We start from the raw sequence: 19,562 nt of genomic DNA, 5'->3' as shown, positions 1-19,562 counted from the left end.
GGTGTCTGACTGTGGAGTGGAGAGAAGAGCAGAGCGCTGCAGTGTGTGAGAGGGAGAGAGAGAGAAGAGAGTGCTACCTTGTAACCCGTAGCAAGGCACGAAAGGCGAGAGAAAGCATGGATCATTACGAATCGAACCACTCGCAGACTGAAGTTTATATGCAGCCGGAGGATGACTGGGACAGAGACCTTTTATTGGACCCAGCCTGGGAAAAGCAGCAGAGAAAGGCGAGTAACATTGCGTTGTGTGGGTGCACAGGCGGCCAGATCCACGTACAGGATCAAAGCATTATCTTCCCGGCTCACATTGACAATTCGGTTAAATGACAACCATTAATCACCTGATGCCCTCGGGTTATTAGATACACTTAGCATATCAGCCAGTTTTTTAATCGTGCTTCTCTTTTTAAATGTACACCCTGGCAGGGGGAGGAGGTGGTTGTAGGAAAAGGCAGACAGTAACTGGGAGAGCTAGAGATTGGTGGTGCTAATTCTTTTCATCGGATCTTCGCCGGTGAAGTTAGGTCGTTCTGCTTTCAAATGTGTTCTGGGGTTGGGCGAGGGATGGGGGAGCTGCCAAGAGAATAGGTGGGCTCTGCCGGAGTTGGGAATGCAACAGTTTGTCGCTGGACTGGTCTCTGTATTAGTGGGCAATGCAGCGCCCCGCACCCCCCGGCTGCACAGACAGTCAGAGGCAGATAACTATTAGTTTTGAAGGAACAAAATATGTATTTTTAATATAGGGGGATTTTCTCTCTCTCCCCCCCCCCCCCCCAACCCCCTTTTCAAAGTAAGGTCGTGAGAAATGTGTATAGTCCTGTCTTTAGACAGGTAATCTCCATGCCAGCCTAACTATCTATAATCTGATTTCCAACCTTCTCCAGGCTTGTCTGAGTAGCATTTAAAATACTGCCCCATGCAGTTCAGGCAGCCGGAATACAGGGTCAAAGCTATGATGTTTGGGACAAAGACCCATCATTTATTTATTTCCTTCTGTACTCCACAATTTGAGATTGGCAATAAAAAAAAATCACACGTGGTTAAAGTGCACATTGTCAGATTATAATAATGGCCATTTTTATACATTTTGGTTTTACCATGAAGAAATTACAGCTGAGTTTTAGTTCCCCCATTTCAGGGCACCATAATGTTTGGGACACAGCAATGTCACGTGACTGAAAATAGACATGTTTAGTATTTTGTTGCATATCCTTTGCATGCTTGAAGTCTGCGATTCATGGACATCACCAGTTGCTGGGTGTCTTCTCTGGTGATGCTCTGCCAGGCCTGTATTGCAGCCATCTTTAGCTTATGCTTGGTTTTTTTTTTTGGGGGGGGGGGGGGGGTTCTGTGTTATCTTCAGCATATAAAAGGCATGTGCAATTGGGTTCAGATCAGGTGGTCGACTTGGCCACTCACGAATTGACCATTTTTTAGCTTTGAAAAAATGTTGCTTTAGTATGTTTGGAATCATTGAGTTTTGAGGTATTTGTTTGAACTTGAGCAGAAAGGATGTGTCTATACACTTCAGAATTCATTATACTACTACCATCAGCAGTTGTATCATCAATGAAGATAAGTGAGCAGCCATACATGCCCAGGCCATAACACGCCCACCACCGTGTTTCACAGATGAGGTGGTATGCTTTGGATCTTGGGCAGTTCCTTCTCTCCTCCATACCTTGCACTTGACATCTTCATCTCATCTGTCCACAAGACCTTTTTCAAGAACTATGGTTGGTCTTTTAAGTACTTCTTGGCAAACTGTAACCTGGCCATCATATTTTTGCAACTACCCAGTGGTTTGCATCTTGCAGTGTAGCTTCTGTATTTCTGTTCATGAAGTCTTCTGCGGACAGTGGTCATTGACAAATCCACACCTGAAGAGTGTTTCTGATCTGTCGGACAGGTGTTTGGAAATTTTTCTTTATTATAGAGAGAATTCTTCTGTCATCAGCTGTGGAGGTCTTCCTTGGCCTGCCAGTCCCTTTGCCATTAGTAAGCTCACCAGTGCTCTCTTTCTTCTTAATGATGTTCCAAACAGTTGATTTTGGTAAGCCTAATGTTTGGCTGATGTCTCTAACAGTTTTATTCCTGTTTCTCAGTCTCATAATGGCTCCTTTGACTTTCATTGGCACAACTTTAGTCTTCATGTTGATAAACAGCAATCAATGTTTCCAAAGGTGATGGAAAGACTAGGTGCTGAGAGCTCTCTTATACCTGCATTAAGGAGGCAATTAAACACACCTGAGCAATTACAAACACCTGTGAAGCCATGTGTCCCAAACATTATGGTGCCCTGAAATGGGGGACTATGTATAAACACAGCCTTTAATAAAAGCTGACAATATGCACTTTAACCACATGTGATTTTTTTCTATTACAAATTTCAAATTGTGGAGTACAGAGGCAAATAAATAAATGATGGGTCTTTGTCCTAAACATTATGGAGGGCACTGTATCTGTTCCTCTTAAAATGAGGACCTAATAAAGGTTTCCTTAAGCCCACTCTCCTCTTTAACTTCTCCACCGGCTATTGCAGCAGTGGCCCTGAGCGTGGCTCTCTCTCTCTCTCCCCCTTGAAGAATGTGTAAGCTGAGTGTTGTGTTTTAATCACCCCAAGGGTTCATGCTGCTGGGAATTCTGGACACTTGCAAAGGCCGAAGTGGTCATGCTTTCTCCTCTCACCTGGCCTTACTGAAACTGGGAGAGTCCTCTGATCTCACCTTGAGCCGTTTCAATGTCAGACACGAGGCAAAAAGCAAATAGAGGCTAATCAAGTAAAATTCCTTTTAGAGATGTTACCTTCTGTTACAGCGACCGACTGCTGTTTATATTGAGTCACCCACACTTCCCCTTCTTTCCCCACCTCCCTCCAACTATTCTTCGTGTGCATTTGAATACTATAGAGAGTGGAAAAACTCTTGATGGAAAAGCTTGTAACAGGAAGCTGTTAATTCTTAGTTATACTATCTGGAACCTATTGTTTTAAAGTGTCATAAACTGTGCCTTTTTTTTAAACCTGTTTTTTTCCCTCAACGTAAAGATCATAGATCAAATTCTGTCTGATCTAAACCAATATACCGTTCCTCATTTTTTTAAAAAGAAAATAACACAAATGGATTTTCAGTGGTATAAAAATGTTCTGATACCTATTGGACAATGTTGGGAAATATCTTTGAGCTGTTAAGAGTTTGTGAAGTATGAGGGTTGGGTTAATACTGTACAGTCATGTCCAAAAATGGTAACACTCATTCTGTGCAAGTGTTTGATTCGTCTTGGCCAAAGGTTTCTTGGATTAGGTCATTTCACTCTATTCAGTATACATCATTTGAAATGTCTGAATATTTTTGACCTATGAAAGTAGTGACTTTTCTTCACTGCTTTCCTTCAAATAAATGGTGTGTCCAGCATAAATACTGTTGTCATTGTGAGTGAGTGAAGGTGACTGAGGCTTTTATTTTAATCTCCTGCTTCTCTCCTGTTTATCAGGCCTCGAGGAATAGCCTGAAATGTTTGAAGAAAAGAGGTTAACTTCTTAAGAAATTGTTTGTGGGGCCACATGCCCTTGTTTGAAATATTAAGAGAAACTCTATGAGTATTTTAAAAAAAAAAACTAAATGTTGTAAGACATGCTGTAGAAATGAGATTTTCATAATAAATGGGGCGTGGACGTCACTGGCTATATACAAGTGGTGCTGTCTTCCTGTTGTGTTTTCATATAATGACTAGTCTTTCAATGCAGTTGGATATGAAACTCCAACTTTCAAACCCAATGTTGATGAAGGAAAGGCAATCTATCACCAACTTGGAGTGGTGTATATGATATAGATTTGTGGGTGATTGCATTTCACTGTTTCTTCACTGTACTTGTGGAATTTTGGAGATGCCATTTGAAGAACCTTTTAGTGTGTTGTTCAGGGCATTACATCTTGTCGATAGCACTCACAGTGACATGAAAGTGGTGAATATAAGGTTGGTGCCAAGCCAAGCTGTTTGAATCCCATTGCAAAGATATTCTATATCCTTCCATTTCAACTATTAGTTAAAGGCCGAGCAAATTTGTGTTTGGGAAGAAAGAGAAGAAGGAAATTGATCACTTGGAGTTTTGAAGACCAGTTCAAATTTTCAAAGTATCCAAGCTTAGAGAAACTAGGAAGAACACATGCTGGAATCTTGAGCAACAAAAATTGCTGAACGATTCCTGACCTGAAACGTCATATGTCCATTGCCTGTTCAGATGCTGCTTGACCAGCTGAGTTCTCCAGCACTTTGTTTTTTTCATCCAAACATGCCTGAAGTATTAGTTTATTCTTGCCCATTTAGATAACACTCCTTAATTTTATTAAAGGCCGTTATGTTTATTTTATGTCCAGTCTTATTAACTGCAGATGGTTTTGCATATGTGTTGCTTTGATGAATGAAACCAGTGGGGTATTTCACAAATTCTGCCTGTTACTCTGGCTCAATATGACATTTGTTACAGTGTAGGAGGGAACTGCAGATGCTGGTTTAAACCGAGGATAGACACAAAATGCCGGAGTAACTCAGCGGGACAGGCAGCATCTCTGGAGAGAAGGAATGGGTAACGTTTTGGGTCGAGACCCTTCTTCAGTTTGAAGACATATTCCAGCATTTTGTGTCAATCTTCTGATATTTGTTACACTCTGATTTTATTTTGTGTTATAGCGGCATTGGATTTCTTATTTTTGTTGTTGATTTCATGGTTTTTTATAGCCTGGTATTGTCCTTTGATCTGTCATTTTTACAGAAATTATTTGACATCCACTCTCCCCCCCAAAGCCCTATGCTGATATGGAAACAATTACATCTGTGAGCCTTCCACGACTGTTCAGTATTCTATTTTTTAAATACTGCTGAGTTTAGTTGAGTGTAGTTTAGTTTAGAGATACATCATGGAAACAGACCCTTCGGCCCATCGAGTCCGTGCCGATCAACGCTCCCCGCACACTGATGCCCCTGTCCCACTTAGGAAACCTGAACGGAAACCTCTGGAGACTTTGCGCCCCACCCAAGGTTTCCACGGGGTTCCCGGAGGTTTTTGTCAGTCTCCCTACCTGCTTCCACTACCTGCAACCTCCGGGAACCGCACGGGAACCGCACGGAAACCTTGGATGGGGCGCAAAGTCTCCAGAGGTTTCCGTTCAGGTTTCCTAAGTGGGACAGGGGCATAACACTATTCAGATTCAGATTCAGATTCAATTTTAATTGTCATTGTCAGTGTACAGTACAGAGACAACGAAATGCATTTAGCATCTCCCTGGAAGAGCGACATAGCAAATGATTTAAATAAATAATAATAAGTGATAATAAGTGTCCGGGGGGTGGGGGGGTGATTGGCAGTCACCGAGGTACGTTGTTGAGTAGAGTAACAGCTGCCGGGAAGAAGCTGTTCCTGGACCTGCTGGTTCGGCAACGGAGAGACCTGTAGCGCCTCCCGGATGGTAGGAGGGTAAACAGTCCATGGTTGGGGTGAGAGCAGTCCTTGGCGATGCTGAGCGCCCTCCGCAGATAACGCTTGCTTTGGACAGACTCAATGGAGGGGAGCGAGGAACCGGTGATGCGTTGGGCAATTTTCACCACCCTCTGCAATGCCTTCCGGTCGGAGACAGAGCAGTTGCCATACCATACTGTGATGCAGTTGGTAAGGATGCTCTCGATGGTGCAGCGGTAGAAGTTCACCAGGATCTGAGGAGACAGATGGACCTTCTTCAGTCTCCTCAGGAAGAAGAGACGCTGGTGAGCCTTCTTGATCAGAGTTGAGGTATTGTGGGTCCAAGAGAGGTCATCGGAGATGTTGACTCCCAGGAACCTGAAGCTAGAAACACGTTCCACCTCCGTCCCGTTAATGTGGATGGGGGTGTGCGTGCCGCCCCTGGACTTCCTGAAGTCTACAATGAGCTCCTTGGTCTTCTTGGAGTTAAGGGCCAGGTTGTTGTCAGCGCACCATGCTGCTAAGTGCTGGACCTCCTCCCTGTAGGCCGACTCATCGTTGTTGCTGATGAGGCCAATCACCGTTGTATCATCTGCATACTTGATGATGGTGTTAGTACCATGTACAGGTGTGCAGTCATAGGTGAAGAGGGAGTAGAGGAGGGGGCTCAGCACACAGCCCTGTGGAACGCCGGTGTTCAGGGTGAGGGTTGAAGAGGTGTGCTTGTCTAACCTAACAGACTGGGGTCTGTTGGTTAGAAAGTCCAGTATCCAGTTGCAGAGGGAGGGGTCGATGCCCAGGTTACCGAGTTTGGTGATCAGTTTTGATGGTATAATGGTGTTGAATGCTGAGCTGTAATCGATGAACAGCATTCTTACGTAAGTGTCTCTGTTGTCGAGGTGGGAGAGGGCGGAGTGAAGTGCCGTTGAGATGGCATCCTCCGTACTCCTGTTCTATCTCCACACACTAGGGATAATTTTTACATTTACCAAGTCAATTAACCTACAACCCTGTATGTCTTTGGAGTATAAAGCATAAAAGCAGGAGTGAAGAATTGTATTACAAAATCAGTGTTTGTGATGTTTTTACAATTCTTGAGCTCTCTCCTTTTGAAATGCTTCTTCTGAAATTGTACGCAATATCAGAGACTGAGCCCCACTTCCCTCCTCCTCCTCCTCCTCCTCCTCTTCCCACATGCTCCAGATATCAAATACTAGCAGCTTTATTGCAATTTTGCAGAATACAACTTTATTACATTCCAAATCACAGATCATCTGCAGTGTAATAATCCAGAAGGAATGCACAGCATTGCAGCTTTATCGAATGGAATTTTGATAGTTCCATGGCAAGGATATCAGAAACAAGAGGGCATTAGTTTAAAGTGAGAGGAAGCGGTTTTAAAGGGGATTTCAGAGGAAAGTTGTTTTTTTTAACACGGTGTGGTTGATACCAGTTGCCAAAGGAGATGCTGGAGTCAAATTTAATCACTACATTAAAAAGGACATTTAGGCAGGCACTTCAATAGGTGCAGCATGATAGGATATTGAACAAATGTGGGCAAATGGGATTAGTGTAGATTGACAAAACTGGGCATGGTGGGCTGAAGGGCCTGTTTCTGTCCTGTTCAACACTGACATGTGTGTCTGCACTTATACTGAGTGGGAGAAACCAGCTCATTTCAGTTGATGATTGATGAAAACCCGAGTCTTTATTAGAAGGCAGATATTATATATTGTATTAAACGAACACTTACTGTACACCTTTCAACTCATGTTGAGATTCTTTATATTATTGCAAAGAAAAATGTTAAGAAAGAACCTGGTTTATTGAATTTTTTTGGTACATATTAGAAGGTGTTCATCATAACTAATAGGGTGATGATGCGCAGTTCTGTCACACAAGCATCTCCCTGCATTGCTCCACTATGTCAGATTTGTTTCTGATATGTGACGTTCGGCGATCAGCAATATTTCCCACAGCTAAATGCAGGGAAGAATAGTTCCATTGCATTGTTTTCTGGCCACCATTGCCAAATTATTTATTTCTTACCTGGTAGACATGATTATTTCAATTGGCCAACCATCTTCCACCCAACATCAGTGTGAGCTCACCCAAAACTCTGCTTTCCATATCTTTATTTGTCCTGGCCTTGTTCAGCCATTACACCGTGCATGTTCAGCCATTACACTGTGCATGTTCAGCCATTACACCGTGCATGTTCAGCCATTACACCGTGCATGTTCAGCCATTACACCGTGCATGTTCAGCCATTACACCGTGCATGTTGGCCCATACTATCTCTTGTTCTGACAACTCTCCAATTTTAAGATCCTTACCGTAGCTTTTTCATTCTACCATGGCCTTCCCCAAGCCCCACCCATTGTCTGGAAGATCGGCCAGCTCCATCAGGCATTGTTGTCTCTGCACTCCTGTAGTTCTCTTTGGCTCCTGGGCATATCTGATTTTAATCACTCGTTCATCATTGACTGAACATTCAGTTATCTTGGTCCTGAGCTCTGACATTCTCTGAATCTCTTTGCATCTGTTGCTCCTTCTCCTGCTTGAAGGTACTCCTTAACCTTGTCAATTGTGCCCTTTGACGAATGCCAAACATTTTAACTCCCATTCCCATACCTACCTTTCTGTCCTGGGCCTCCTCCACTGTCAGAGTGAGGCCACATGCAAATTGGAGGAACAACACCTCGCATTTCACTTGGGCAGCTTGCACCCCAGCCTATTTCTCTAATTTCATGTAACTCCTGCATTCCTTTCCCCTCCCGCCCCCTAGTCGTTCTACTAGTTCCGCACATCTTCCTTAGCATATGACGGGCCATGGACTCCACCCTGCCTGAAGTCATCTATCGCCGGCCCTATTTTGCTCTGTCCTTCCTTATCTTTCAGTCTGAATGAGGGTTCTGACCCGAAACGTCACCTATTCCTTTTCTCCAGAGGTGCTGCCTGACCTGCTGAGCTACTCCAGCATTTTGTGTCTATGCCTATTGACTAAATGCTTGATCATCTGCTCTCAGTTGCTCAGCGTTAGATTATGTTGACCTTTTGTTAGATTATGTTGACCTTTTGTATGGTAATGTTCCTGCTATACCCCTTGGGACATTTCATCATGTTGGATGTGCTGTATAGTACTAGTTGTTGTTGAGCACAAACTGAACAACAGATCTTGTTTGCTGAGCAGTTTTCTGCTGCTGTGCCTGAATTTAGAATGGTGTATTCTTGCATGGTAGGTGGGATATATTGCAATGCATGTGTAAGATGGTGGAAGGAGATCCAAGTCTACTCCGATATACCTGCCTTGGAAACATTTTTAATCTAATCAATCATTGGGGCTTGATTCTTTCTTTCTCATCTTGCCATTCCCATTGAGATATTTGGAGATGCACACAGATAGTCATAGAGTCAAAGATAGACACAAAAAGCTGGAATAACTCAGCAGGACAGGCAGCATCTCTGGAGAGAGTTGAGACCCCTCTTCAGACTAATCATAGTCATATAGCACAGATACAGGTCCTTTGTCCCATCTTTCCCAAGCTGTCCAAGATGCCCCATCTACACTAATCCCACCTCCCAGTGTTTGGCCCATATCCTTCTAAACCTTTTCCTATCTGTGTAATAAATGCAAATATAAAATGTCCAGTAAATATTTTTCCTTTACTTTAGCCACAAATCTACAGAGTTCCTACTGCTCTCTTCTTATTCAGCACATTAGGTTCTACCTTGAAGTAAAACCTCCTACCTTGGGACATACTGATGGAGCCACAGGAATTAAACAGCTGTATGGACATCGACAGGATGGCTGGATGCATAACTGACTACATCAACTTCTGTAGGGATGTTGTTGTGCCAGTAAGAACTGTTTGTTGCTTTCCCAATAACAAACCTTGGATTGCAAGCAACATCAAGAGCCTCCTAAACGAGAAAAAGGAGGCTTTCAAGGTTGGTGATCGGGGAAAAATCAAGAGGGTACAGCACCACTTGAAAAGGAGTATGAAGCAGGCAAAAGGGGACTATAAAAGGAAGCTGGAGAAGAAACTGCAGTACAACAACATCAAAGAGGTGTGGAGAGGAATGAAGACCATCACTGGCTTCAAGGAGAAGAGAAGCCAGCCGTCAGGAGACGTGGACAAGGCCAATGAGTTTAACCTGTTCTATAACAGGTTTGATCTGGTATCCCCTCCCACCTCTACAGGTGCAGCCTCTCCCCCACCATCACCTCCACGAGGCAGCCCCCCCAACACCACAGCTGCAGCACCTCCTATGCCGGCATCTCCTCAACTGTTCTTCACGGCGGACGAGGTGAGAGCTGAGCTGAGGAGGTTGCGCCCTGGTAAAGCAGCTGGCCCTGATGGTGTATGTCCCAGGCTACTAAAAGACTGTGCGGCTCAGCTGGCGGAGCCGCTCCAGACCATTTTCAACCTGAGCCTCCAGTCAGGGAGGGTACCAGGTCTGTGGAAAACATCATGTCTCGTGCCGGTTCCCAAAGCAGGGCGGCCGACCGAGATCAACGACTACAGGCCGGTGGCCCTTACATCCCATATCATGAAAACAATGGAGCGTCTACTCATTCGTCTCCTGAGACCACAAGTCCAGCACGCACTCGACCCACTACAGTTTGCATACCAGGAGAACATTGGGGTGGATGACGCAGTCCTCTACATGCTGCACCGGATCTACTCCTTTTTGGACAAACCCGGTGGCTATGTGAGGATTATGTTCTTCGACTTCTCAAGTGCGTTCAACATCATCCAACCCCTGATTCTGAATGACAAGCTTAAGAAGATGGGGGTGGATTCCACATTTATCACCTGGATATACGACTACCTGACGGCTCGACCACAGTTTGTCAAGCTGGGGGACAGTGTCTCTGGCACAGTGGTGTGCAATGTTGGAGCCCCACAGGGAACGGTTCTGGCCCCGTTCCTCTTCACCCTGTATACAGCAGACATTAACTATAAGTCTGACACATGCCACGTACAGAAATATTCAGATGATACAGCGATTGTGGCATGTGTAAGGAACGGGCAGGAGGAGGAATACAGGAACTTGACCAGTGCCTTTTGTGCCTGGAGTGAAGAGAACTGTCTCATCCTGAACACAACTAAGACTAAAGAGATGGTGGTTAACTTTGGCAGGTCCAAGCTCCCCCTTCAGCCGGTCAACGCTGCAGGGGCTGACATTGAGGTGGTGCAGACATATAAATACCTTGGAGTGCACCTTGACAACAAACTGGACTGGTCTGTCAACTCTGACTCCCTCTACAAAAAAGGCCAGAGCAGACTCTTTTTCCTCAGAAGGCTCAAATCCTTCAATGTGTGTAATGAGATGCTGCACATGTTTTACAACACTGTGGTTGCAAGCGTTATTTTCTACGCTGTTGTCTGCTGGGGCAACAGCATTAGTGCAAAAAACAACAAGAAGCTGGTCAAATTGGTTAAATGAGCTAGCTCAGTGCTGGAGGGGAGAGTAGACTCTGGGATGGATGTGCTTGAGAGGCGTATGAGGCACATGGTGCAGGTCATCCTGAAAAACCCCGGGCATCCTCTCCATGTAATTCTGGAGAGTCAAAAGAGCACTCGGAACAACAACCGGCTCCTCTCCCTGCCCTGTAGAACGGAGCGGTTCAGGAGATCCTTCACCCCTGCAGCCATTAGATTTTATAATTCAGACCGCTAGGCTGTAGGGGGATGCATTCTGCAATTTTTAACTGTTAATTATTGGTCTTTTTAAGTATTTATTGCTCTCAGGTAGTGTCCACATTGTATTCTATGTATTTTCTGTCTGCGTTCGTTTTGAATCTGTGGGTTTGTTGGTTGGGGGCTTCTGGACATCTGAATTTCCCTGAGGGGATCAATAAAGTATTTATTATTATTATTATTATTATTATTATTATTATTACCTCAATTACATGACCAAGGTTGATGGAGATACAGGACAGTAAATCTTTCATTGAGACTTCCTTGTGAACTGAATGCTTTGGACCATCATTATCCTCTAAATGTTAGAAGCAGGGATAGTCTCTGGATTTCAGCATCAAGTATTAAAAATCCATTTTCCTAATCATGGTGCAACTGATAAATTTATGCTTGGAAATAGTTTTGATCCATTTGTCAGTGGAAGGACACTGCAGTGTTTCGAAGGATTGTCTCAGATATGTTTGATCATCTCAATGTTGATGCCGAGAATAGATAAATCCAAGGTCTTGGATATTATTCCAGCCCACCAAAGCTGCATTATTTGCATTGCTAAGGGGTTGCACAGTGGTACAGCAGGTAGAACTGCTACCTCTCTGCTTCAGCGAACTGGGCTCAACCCTGACTCCCAATATGTGTCTGTGTGAAGTTTGTGCAGTCTCCCTATAAACATGTAGGTTTCTTCTGGGTGCTCTGGTGTCCTCCCGTATCTGAAGGAAATCCGGGTTGTGCAGAGTAACTTGTGCCTGTTGCAAAGATTGGAGGGCAAGGACTTGATGGGAAAGTTTGGAGAATAAAATGAGAGTAGTGTAAATGGTTATTCTGGTCATTTGGTGGCCGACAGCCCTGTTTCTGAGCCATACGACACTAACATGTCATGTAATTTAATCCAGTAGAATTCATGCTGCAGTTTGTTTCTGCATCTTTAAGAACACTTCACAGCCCCTGAAGTTATCTTCACTTCCCCCTCCAGTGCATTGCAACTTGTGTTATGAAGCCACTTGGGATGTTGGCTGTTGGCTGCATTTCATGTGTGGGCAAGCCTTCCAGACATTTCATGTCTGAGCCAGAATTCCTCGCTGGAGTATTGTGCATAGCTTTGGGCCCTATATCTGAGGAAGGATGTGCAGCCGTTGAAGAGGCTCCAGCGGAAGTTTACGCAAAAGATCCCGGGATGATTGGGTTAAGGTATGATTAGCGTTTAACGGCACTGGGCTTGTACTCGCTGGAGTTTAGGATGAGTGGGAGCCTCATTGAAACTTACCGAATAGTGAAAGGACTGGCTAGAGTGGATGTGGAGCGGGCGTTTGCACTTGTGGGAGAATCTAGAACCAGAGGGCACAGTCAGAAAAGGGAGAAAGGAAGCATTTCTTTAGTCAGGGTGGTGAATCTGTGGAATTCATTGCCACAGGCGGCTGTGGAGGCCAAGTCAATGGATATTTTTAGGGCAGAGATTGACAGATTCCTGATTAATACAGGCGTCAGGGGTTATGGGGTGAAGGTTGGAGAGTGGAATTGAATGGGAAGGATAGATCAGCCAAGATTCAATGGTGTAGTAGACTTGATGGGCCGAATGGCCTAATTCTGCTCATAATGAATGAACATGATTTCCTTTTCTATTCCTTCTTTCCCCATCCAGAGATGTTGAGCCTGATTGCCAGTCACCTCTGAGAGAGCCATTAGCTCACACAAGTAGGGGGATCGGAAACGGGGCATTCCAGACCAGCCTAGTGCTTAACAGATGCTGCGTATTCCCATTAAACCACAAGAGTAAACTATTGCACTGACATTTTTATTTATTCTCTATACGCTTCACCTCAAAGGCAGCCCATCGAGGGTGACTGCTGGTAGATGGACACAAGAAGCTGGAGCAACTCAACGGGACAGGCAGCATCTCTGGAGAGAAGGAATGGATGACGTTTCTCTCCAGAGATGATGCCTGTCCCGTTGAGTTACTCTAGCATTTTGTGTTCATCTTTGGTTTAAACCAGCATCTGCAGTTCCTTCCTACTCATTTTGACTGCAGGTAGACTTTGGTGAGAGCCTGCTAACTGGATGGATACTGTTAATGTAGAATGCAGAGGATGCTGCAAATGTGAAAACAGATTGCACTTGTTAACGACAGATAAAACACATTGGGTTTAAAATGAAACGCAGATGATCAAAATTATTTCCTCTTAAGTAAATGCCACTTTGTCTCAGACAATTTTTGTCTTGCTGAAATTAAAATGATCAATTGCAATAGAGAACACTGGCAATTTTTGTCTGGCACTAGAATGCAATTTCAAATTTTCAGTGGCAAACTGATTGTAAGCAATTTACGAAGCATTTGCTGCTTTTTTTTCCCCCCAATTAATTTTTTCCCTCTAAAGATGATGTTGCGATTATATATATGTATATGTATATGTATATGTATATATATGTATATGTGTATATGTATATGTGTATATGTATATATGTATATGTGTATATATATATATGTGTATGTGTGTGTATATATATATGTGTATGTGTGTGTATATATATATGTGTATGTGTGTGTATATATATGTGTGTATGTGTGTATATATATGTGTGTGTGTGTGTGTATATATATGTGTGTGTGTGTATATATATGTGTGTGTGTGTGTATATATATGCGTGTGTGTGTATATATATGTGTGTGTGTGTATATATATATGTGTGTGTGTATATATGTATATGTGTGTATATATATATATATATATATATGTATGTACATATATTATATATGTGTGTGTGAGTGATCTGGGTTTTTCAAGCAGCTGTTCATGTGCTGGTGTCACAATTGATTAATTAGCCGTGAGTATCACAGCTGAGCTTAATTTTGTTGTCATATGGTAGACAGGAAGTAGTAAGGATTGCCTTGTTTGAACTGAAAGGAGATTACTCTACCTCCAAATCTGTGTGCATGGAGGACATCTGTAGGAGCTCATGGTTGAGATTACGTGTAGGAAGGAACTGCAGATGAAGGTTTACATCGAGGATAGACACAAAACGCTGGAATATCTCAGCGGGTCAGGCAACATCTCTGGAGAAAAGGATTAGGTGATGTTTCAGGGTTGTGACCCTTCTTCAGACTGAAAGTCAAGGGAGAGAGAAACTAGGGGTATGAAAATGTTCAAAGAATAAATAAATGAAAGATATGAAAAACACAAATCAAAGCCAGCACCGATGATCAAGCTGGAGGCCACAATGGTCTATCATTGGTTGTGGAGAAGTACTTCTTGATTAGTGCGGGTGTCAGTGACTAAATGGGCCTGTCCCACTTGGGCGACTTTTTACGCAACTACAGGAAACTCTGCGGTCGCCACATGTTCGTGGGTGGTTGACGGGGAGTCGCCTTCATGGTCGTGACGCGTTCCCGGATTCTGGGAACTAGTCGCGGCCTCATTATGGTCGCCGCAAATTTTTCAACATGTTGAAAAATTAGCGGCGACTAGAATGAAGTCGCCATGGAGAGTAGCGAGAATTCTCGAGCCGTAGGTGGGTCGCCAGGAGGTCGAAGGTTGTCGTAGGTTGTAGCCGGTGCTGACTGGTGAATTTCATTGGCTCATTTGGAAATTTTCAGAGCCAAGGATAACCGACTGGTAATGTTAATGTCCGCCGAGCTTCACAGCCGTGTATCTCTGGCTTCTTAAAAATTGTCTCCACTCCGTCTCCCCCCTTTCCCCCCCCCTTTCCCCCCCTTTCCCCCCCTTCTCTCACCCCTCTTCCCCCCCCCCCCACCCCGTCTTTTAAAGGACTTAAATGACCCTTCCCATACACTGTGCTTTCACTGTCTTAATTACAGCGCCAACCTTCCTGTTCGTCGCAGTGTGTGTTTGTATCACATTGGCTTTGCACCGTATGAATTTCACTCAGACAGTGCTCCCCACGCTTGCCATGTCCCCGCCTGCATACCTGGCTGGTGAAGGAAGCGATGTGTGTGTGTGTTCCACTCTGACAGTCGCCGTTCCAGTTGCCGGATTTTCAGACAGTTGCATGAAAAATTGCCTAAGTGGGACAGGTTGACAAAAAGGGCTGCAGTAACTCAACGGGTCAGGCAGCATCTGTGGTTAAAAAAAGGATGAGTGACGTTTTGGGTCAGGGCTGAAGACCATTGTACCATTGTATCACAAATCCCAAGCTAGCCATTATATCAAGAAGTAATCAGGATAGAACCCGGGTCTCTGGTGCTGTAAGCCAGCAACTCTGCTGCCCTCCCACTGTTGCACCCCTCTCATTGTCGCTTATCTTTCCATTATTGGCTGCCCTGTTTGTTTAATTACAACAATGCATTCACTCTAATTAAAAGGGAATTGAATTAAAACATTCCAAAAGATTTTCAAACACTAATGGAACTAATTTTCAGTGCAAAAGTTCAGTATAAATGTTTGAATGGGATTTTGCACAGCAAGTCAATATCTTAACATAAATGTCACATCAACATTTCACTGGTGCAATTTCCAAGAATAACAAGGGAGAATTCGATGCTTTCTGTTTTTTTACCCAAGGCTGTGGAAAGATGATCAGAGTACCAGAGAGATTCACCGATGGATTAGCCAATGCTTTGAACATGTGCTGACCTTTTATGAAAATAATGAGCACTGCCAGGCAATTAAACACTCGCACGCTGTTGCAAATTGCATTTGCGGCTCACTTTGCAGGAGACACTTCCCGATGAGAGTCTTTCAAGTTCAAGGAAACTACTTGGAAAAAATTGCAGCAACTTTGAACTTCAGCTGAGACTGAAATGTTTTGACACAATTCCCAAGATTACAATTTGGAATTGTAAATAAGAGTGTGGCTTGGCAAGTGCAGTTGATTATTTTGTGATACAAGAGACTGAATTTCCTTTTCCTTTTTGAGGGCATTTCATCTGTTCCTTCTTTTCCCCCATCTGCACCACAAAATAAACATTGGTTGAGAATACATCTAGCCTTGGCGCAGCTGAATATCCAGCTGAACACTGCGGAGACTGAAGCCTTCACCTCCGTCTCTCCTAACTCTCGACCACTCGCACATTGGATGTTGTTGACAAATCGATGCAGTGGATCATGACACCCTCTCCGTCCCATCCTTGTCAACTACCACCTTCCACTGACCCAACCTCAACATTCCTTTATTTAGTTTAGTTTAAAGATACAGTGCAGAAACAGGCCCTTCGGCCCACCAAGTCCGCACTGACCAGCGATCCCCGCATATTAACACAGCCCTACACACTAGGGACAATTTTTACATTTATACCAAGCCAATTAACCTGCAAACTGCAGATAGACGCGTAAGGCTGGAGTAACTCAGCGGGACCGGCAGCATCTCCGGAGAGAAGAACTGGGTGAAGTTTCAGGTCTCGACTCGGGTCTGAAGATGGGTCTCGACCGGAAACGTCACCCATTCCTTCTCTCCAGAGATGCTGCCTGTCCCACTGAGTTACTCCAGCTTTTTGTGTCATTTTTCAGTTTAAACCAGCATCTGCAGTTCCTTCCTACAAACCTGTACATCTTTGGAGTGTGGGAGGAAACCGAAGATCTCGGAGAAAACCCACTCGGTCACGGGGAGAACGTACAAACGCCTTACAGACAGCACTCTTAATCGGGATTGAACCCACGTCTCGGGCGCTGTGCCACCATGCCGCCCTTTCTGGTCTTTTCTACTCTTCCCCCACTCTTACAACACCATTGGCCAGTCATGCCTTAAAATGCCTGGGCTCAATGCTGATGAATTCCCTCTCAAACATCTCTCCCTCCTGTAAGCCCCAAAATGAACCAGCTGTTTTGGCCATGCTTTTGGGCATCGTTCAACCCCATGCTCTTATGGCCTGTGGTACTTTCCTCACTACACTCTAGTGAAGTACTTCGGGGCTTTGGCTGTATTTCAATGATGTTGAATAAATGTAAGTGTTTGTCATCGAAGAAATAACCATATAACCATATAACAATTACAGCACGGAAACAGGCCATCTCGACCCTTCTAGTCCATGCCGAACACATAATCTCCCCTAGTCCCATATACCTGCGCTCAGATGTTCTATGTTTGTGAATAATTGGAACATGCTGCATGGAACTGGGTCCTTTTTGGCCCATCTCCTCGATGCTGACTTTGATGCGGATCTATACTAATCTATACTACACCTGCTCACATTAGGGCTCTATCATTCTAAGCTTTTTCTATCTACATACTTATCTGGACATGTTTTATGCATTGAATCATATCTGCCTCCACTACCTGCTTTGGCAGCTTGTTCCATTCACCACCTTCTGACTGGAAAAACTCCTTTAAATTTCTCCTGTCTCACCCATTAATTCTCGACTCCACTGCTCCACTGACCTGGAAAAAAAGATTCTGACTCAATGTATATATATATGGTTGTGGTCGGCACAGCAGCTATGTTGTGGCACTGCAGCGAAACATAGATAGATTGATAAAACGTTATCAAGCTGATTAATTGAATGTTTCTCTCTTCAGAGATGGCGTTGGCCTGCTGAGCATTTACAGCCACCACTGTAGTGTTCTGCATTTTGTAGACTAGAATGGGTGATGACGACAGGTTTCCATCCTTGAAGGATGTTGAATGGAAATCAACATTGTTCCCAAGGGGCATTATTTGAACCAGCTGTTTTTTTGCAACACTTTGGTAATCCTATGCTCATTATTATTCATGATGCTGTTTGCAGGCAAATTCTATTAAAAATTGTCAAAAAAGAGCCATGTATTGTGAAATGATACAATCAGATTTGAGTATGTTTTCTCTAGCTTACAAACCCGGACCGAGCTATTTGTTTCTAAACCTGTTGATGACTGGTTGGGTAACACAGTTCAGTTAGAATGTGCAAGAAGGAACGAACTGCAGCTGAAATCTGAAGAAGGGTCTCGGCCCAAAACATCACCTATTCCTTTTCTCCAGAGACCCGCTGAGTTACTCCAGCTTTTTGTGTCTAACTACAGTTCATTTAGACATGGGAGTTCTGGAGTGGAATCTGTTTGGGGTTGAGGAGGAGAGGAGAAGGGAGAGAAGAGGGCAAGACTGGATATACATGGATGATGCCGTTGTCTTCACTTGAAGTATTATGGAAGGTAACTACATCTTGCTGCTCCAGCCTCAATAAACGCAGCGATTGTGCTGCCAGAAGTTGAATCATGATATTCTTTTTGGACTGAATATAGATAGCAACTTGCTTAGAATTCTAAGGTTTGTGAGAGCATAGGAGGATTAAAATGAGTGAAAATTAGATATTGATTTTCCGGCACCCTTGGTTCCAGAGCATTTCTGGATGATCCATTTTGCAGAACCAACAGAGGACACAGCCTCCAAGAGGAATCCCACAGTACTGGAATGGTCCGTCTTGGCCACTGAGGGGCCGAGATGTCGGCCTCGGAGGTCTGCTATGGGAACGGATCTGCCTGCTCTGGCTGGGCTGGAGCTTCAGAGCCCCGGCCACAGGGGGCAAATGTAACCTGCCGATCGGCAGGGAAGTCCCGATTAGAAAGAGATCGGCTGCTTTACCGGGCCTAGGCCGGACATTTTCAGGGGGACTTCCAAGGGGGATTTCAAGTACTTTCTCGTGATTTTATCTGGATTAAAGTAAGTGCCAGACCCTAAGTTGCCAGAAAATCGGCGATGAACCTGTACATATCAGGTAGCAGATCTTGAGCTGAAGATTTCTGTTCTTAGTTTATTTACTTCTTAATAGACTTCTTCCCACATTACTGCTGTTATCATGGGTGATTTAAATCTGTATCTGTTGCATGGAATGAGGTTCATAAGCAGAATAAAGTATGGATTGCAGTAAGTGTATTTCAAAGCAAAAAAAAAAGCATTAGTAGGATTTCAGAGTGGAAATATCAGCCCGACTGCAATGCAAGAGGAACAAAGAACATTCCCAAACCAGCTAGGATCTCTTCAGTTTGTGCTCCATGAACTCGGTGTGAGAATGTTACCTGTTACCAGACACCTGAAACCAAAGCAAGTGAGGATCTGGATTGAAGCAACGAGCTCCAAAGAGTGGAGCAGGAAGAATTGCGGAGCCAGCAGGAGATGAGGAGGAATTAATTTTAGCCAGAGGGTGGTGAATCTTGTGGAATTCATTGGGTATTTCTAAAGCAGAGGTTTTTGATTAGTAAGGGTGTCAAAGGTTACGTGGAAAATAAGGTTGAGAGGGAAAGATGGATAAGCCATGATCGAATGGCGGAGTAGACTTGATGGGCCAAATGGCCTAATTTTGCTCCTATGTCTTTATGATCTTATGGAAAAGAACAGTAATTCGTCAAAAGTTGGTGTAGCAAGGGAAGGCCTGGTAGAAGGGTTATAGACATCAAGGATGGTGCCTATCATTTGCTGTGTGTGCCAGGCATTTATTGTAAAGGCAGATCCTGTAAGATGCATTTGCCATCTACTGATATAGT

General features: G+C 44.0%; 1 protein-coding gene across 5 annotated transcripts in view; it reads left to right on the top strand.

Moving 5' to 3' along the window:
- The window catches only part of actn1 (actinin alpha 1), a 192,287-nt gene continuing 172,725 nt past the window's right edge, over positions 1 to 19,562 (top strand). For 3 of the 5 annotated variants that reach the window (XM_033026854.1, XM_033026852.1, XM_033026855.1), the window contains exon 1: positions 1 to 227. In XM_033026854.1, coding sequence (XP_032882745.1) covers positions 117 to 227 — 111 coding nt within the window. In that variant the 5' untranslated portion in view covers positions 1 to 116. The remainder of the gene's footprint in view (positions 228 to 19,562) is intronic. The other 2 variants (XM_033026851.1, XM_033026853.1) reach the window with 2 other exon arrangements.

Source organism: Amblyraja radiata, chromosome 9, assembly GCF_010909765.2.
Source record: "Amblyraja radiata isolate CabotCenter1 chromosome 9, sAmbRad1.1.pri, whole genome shotgun sequence".
NCBI classification, from domain to species: Eukaryota; Metazoa; Chordata; class Chondrichthyes; order Rajiformes; family Rajidae; genus Amblyraja; species Amblyraja radiata.
This window is presented reverse-complemented; position numbering and strand designations above follow the sequence as displayed.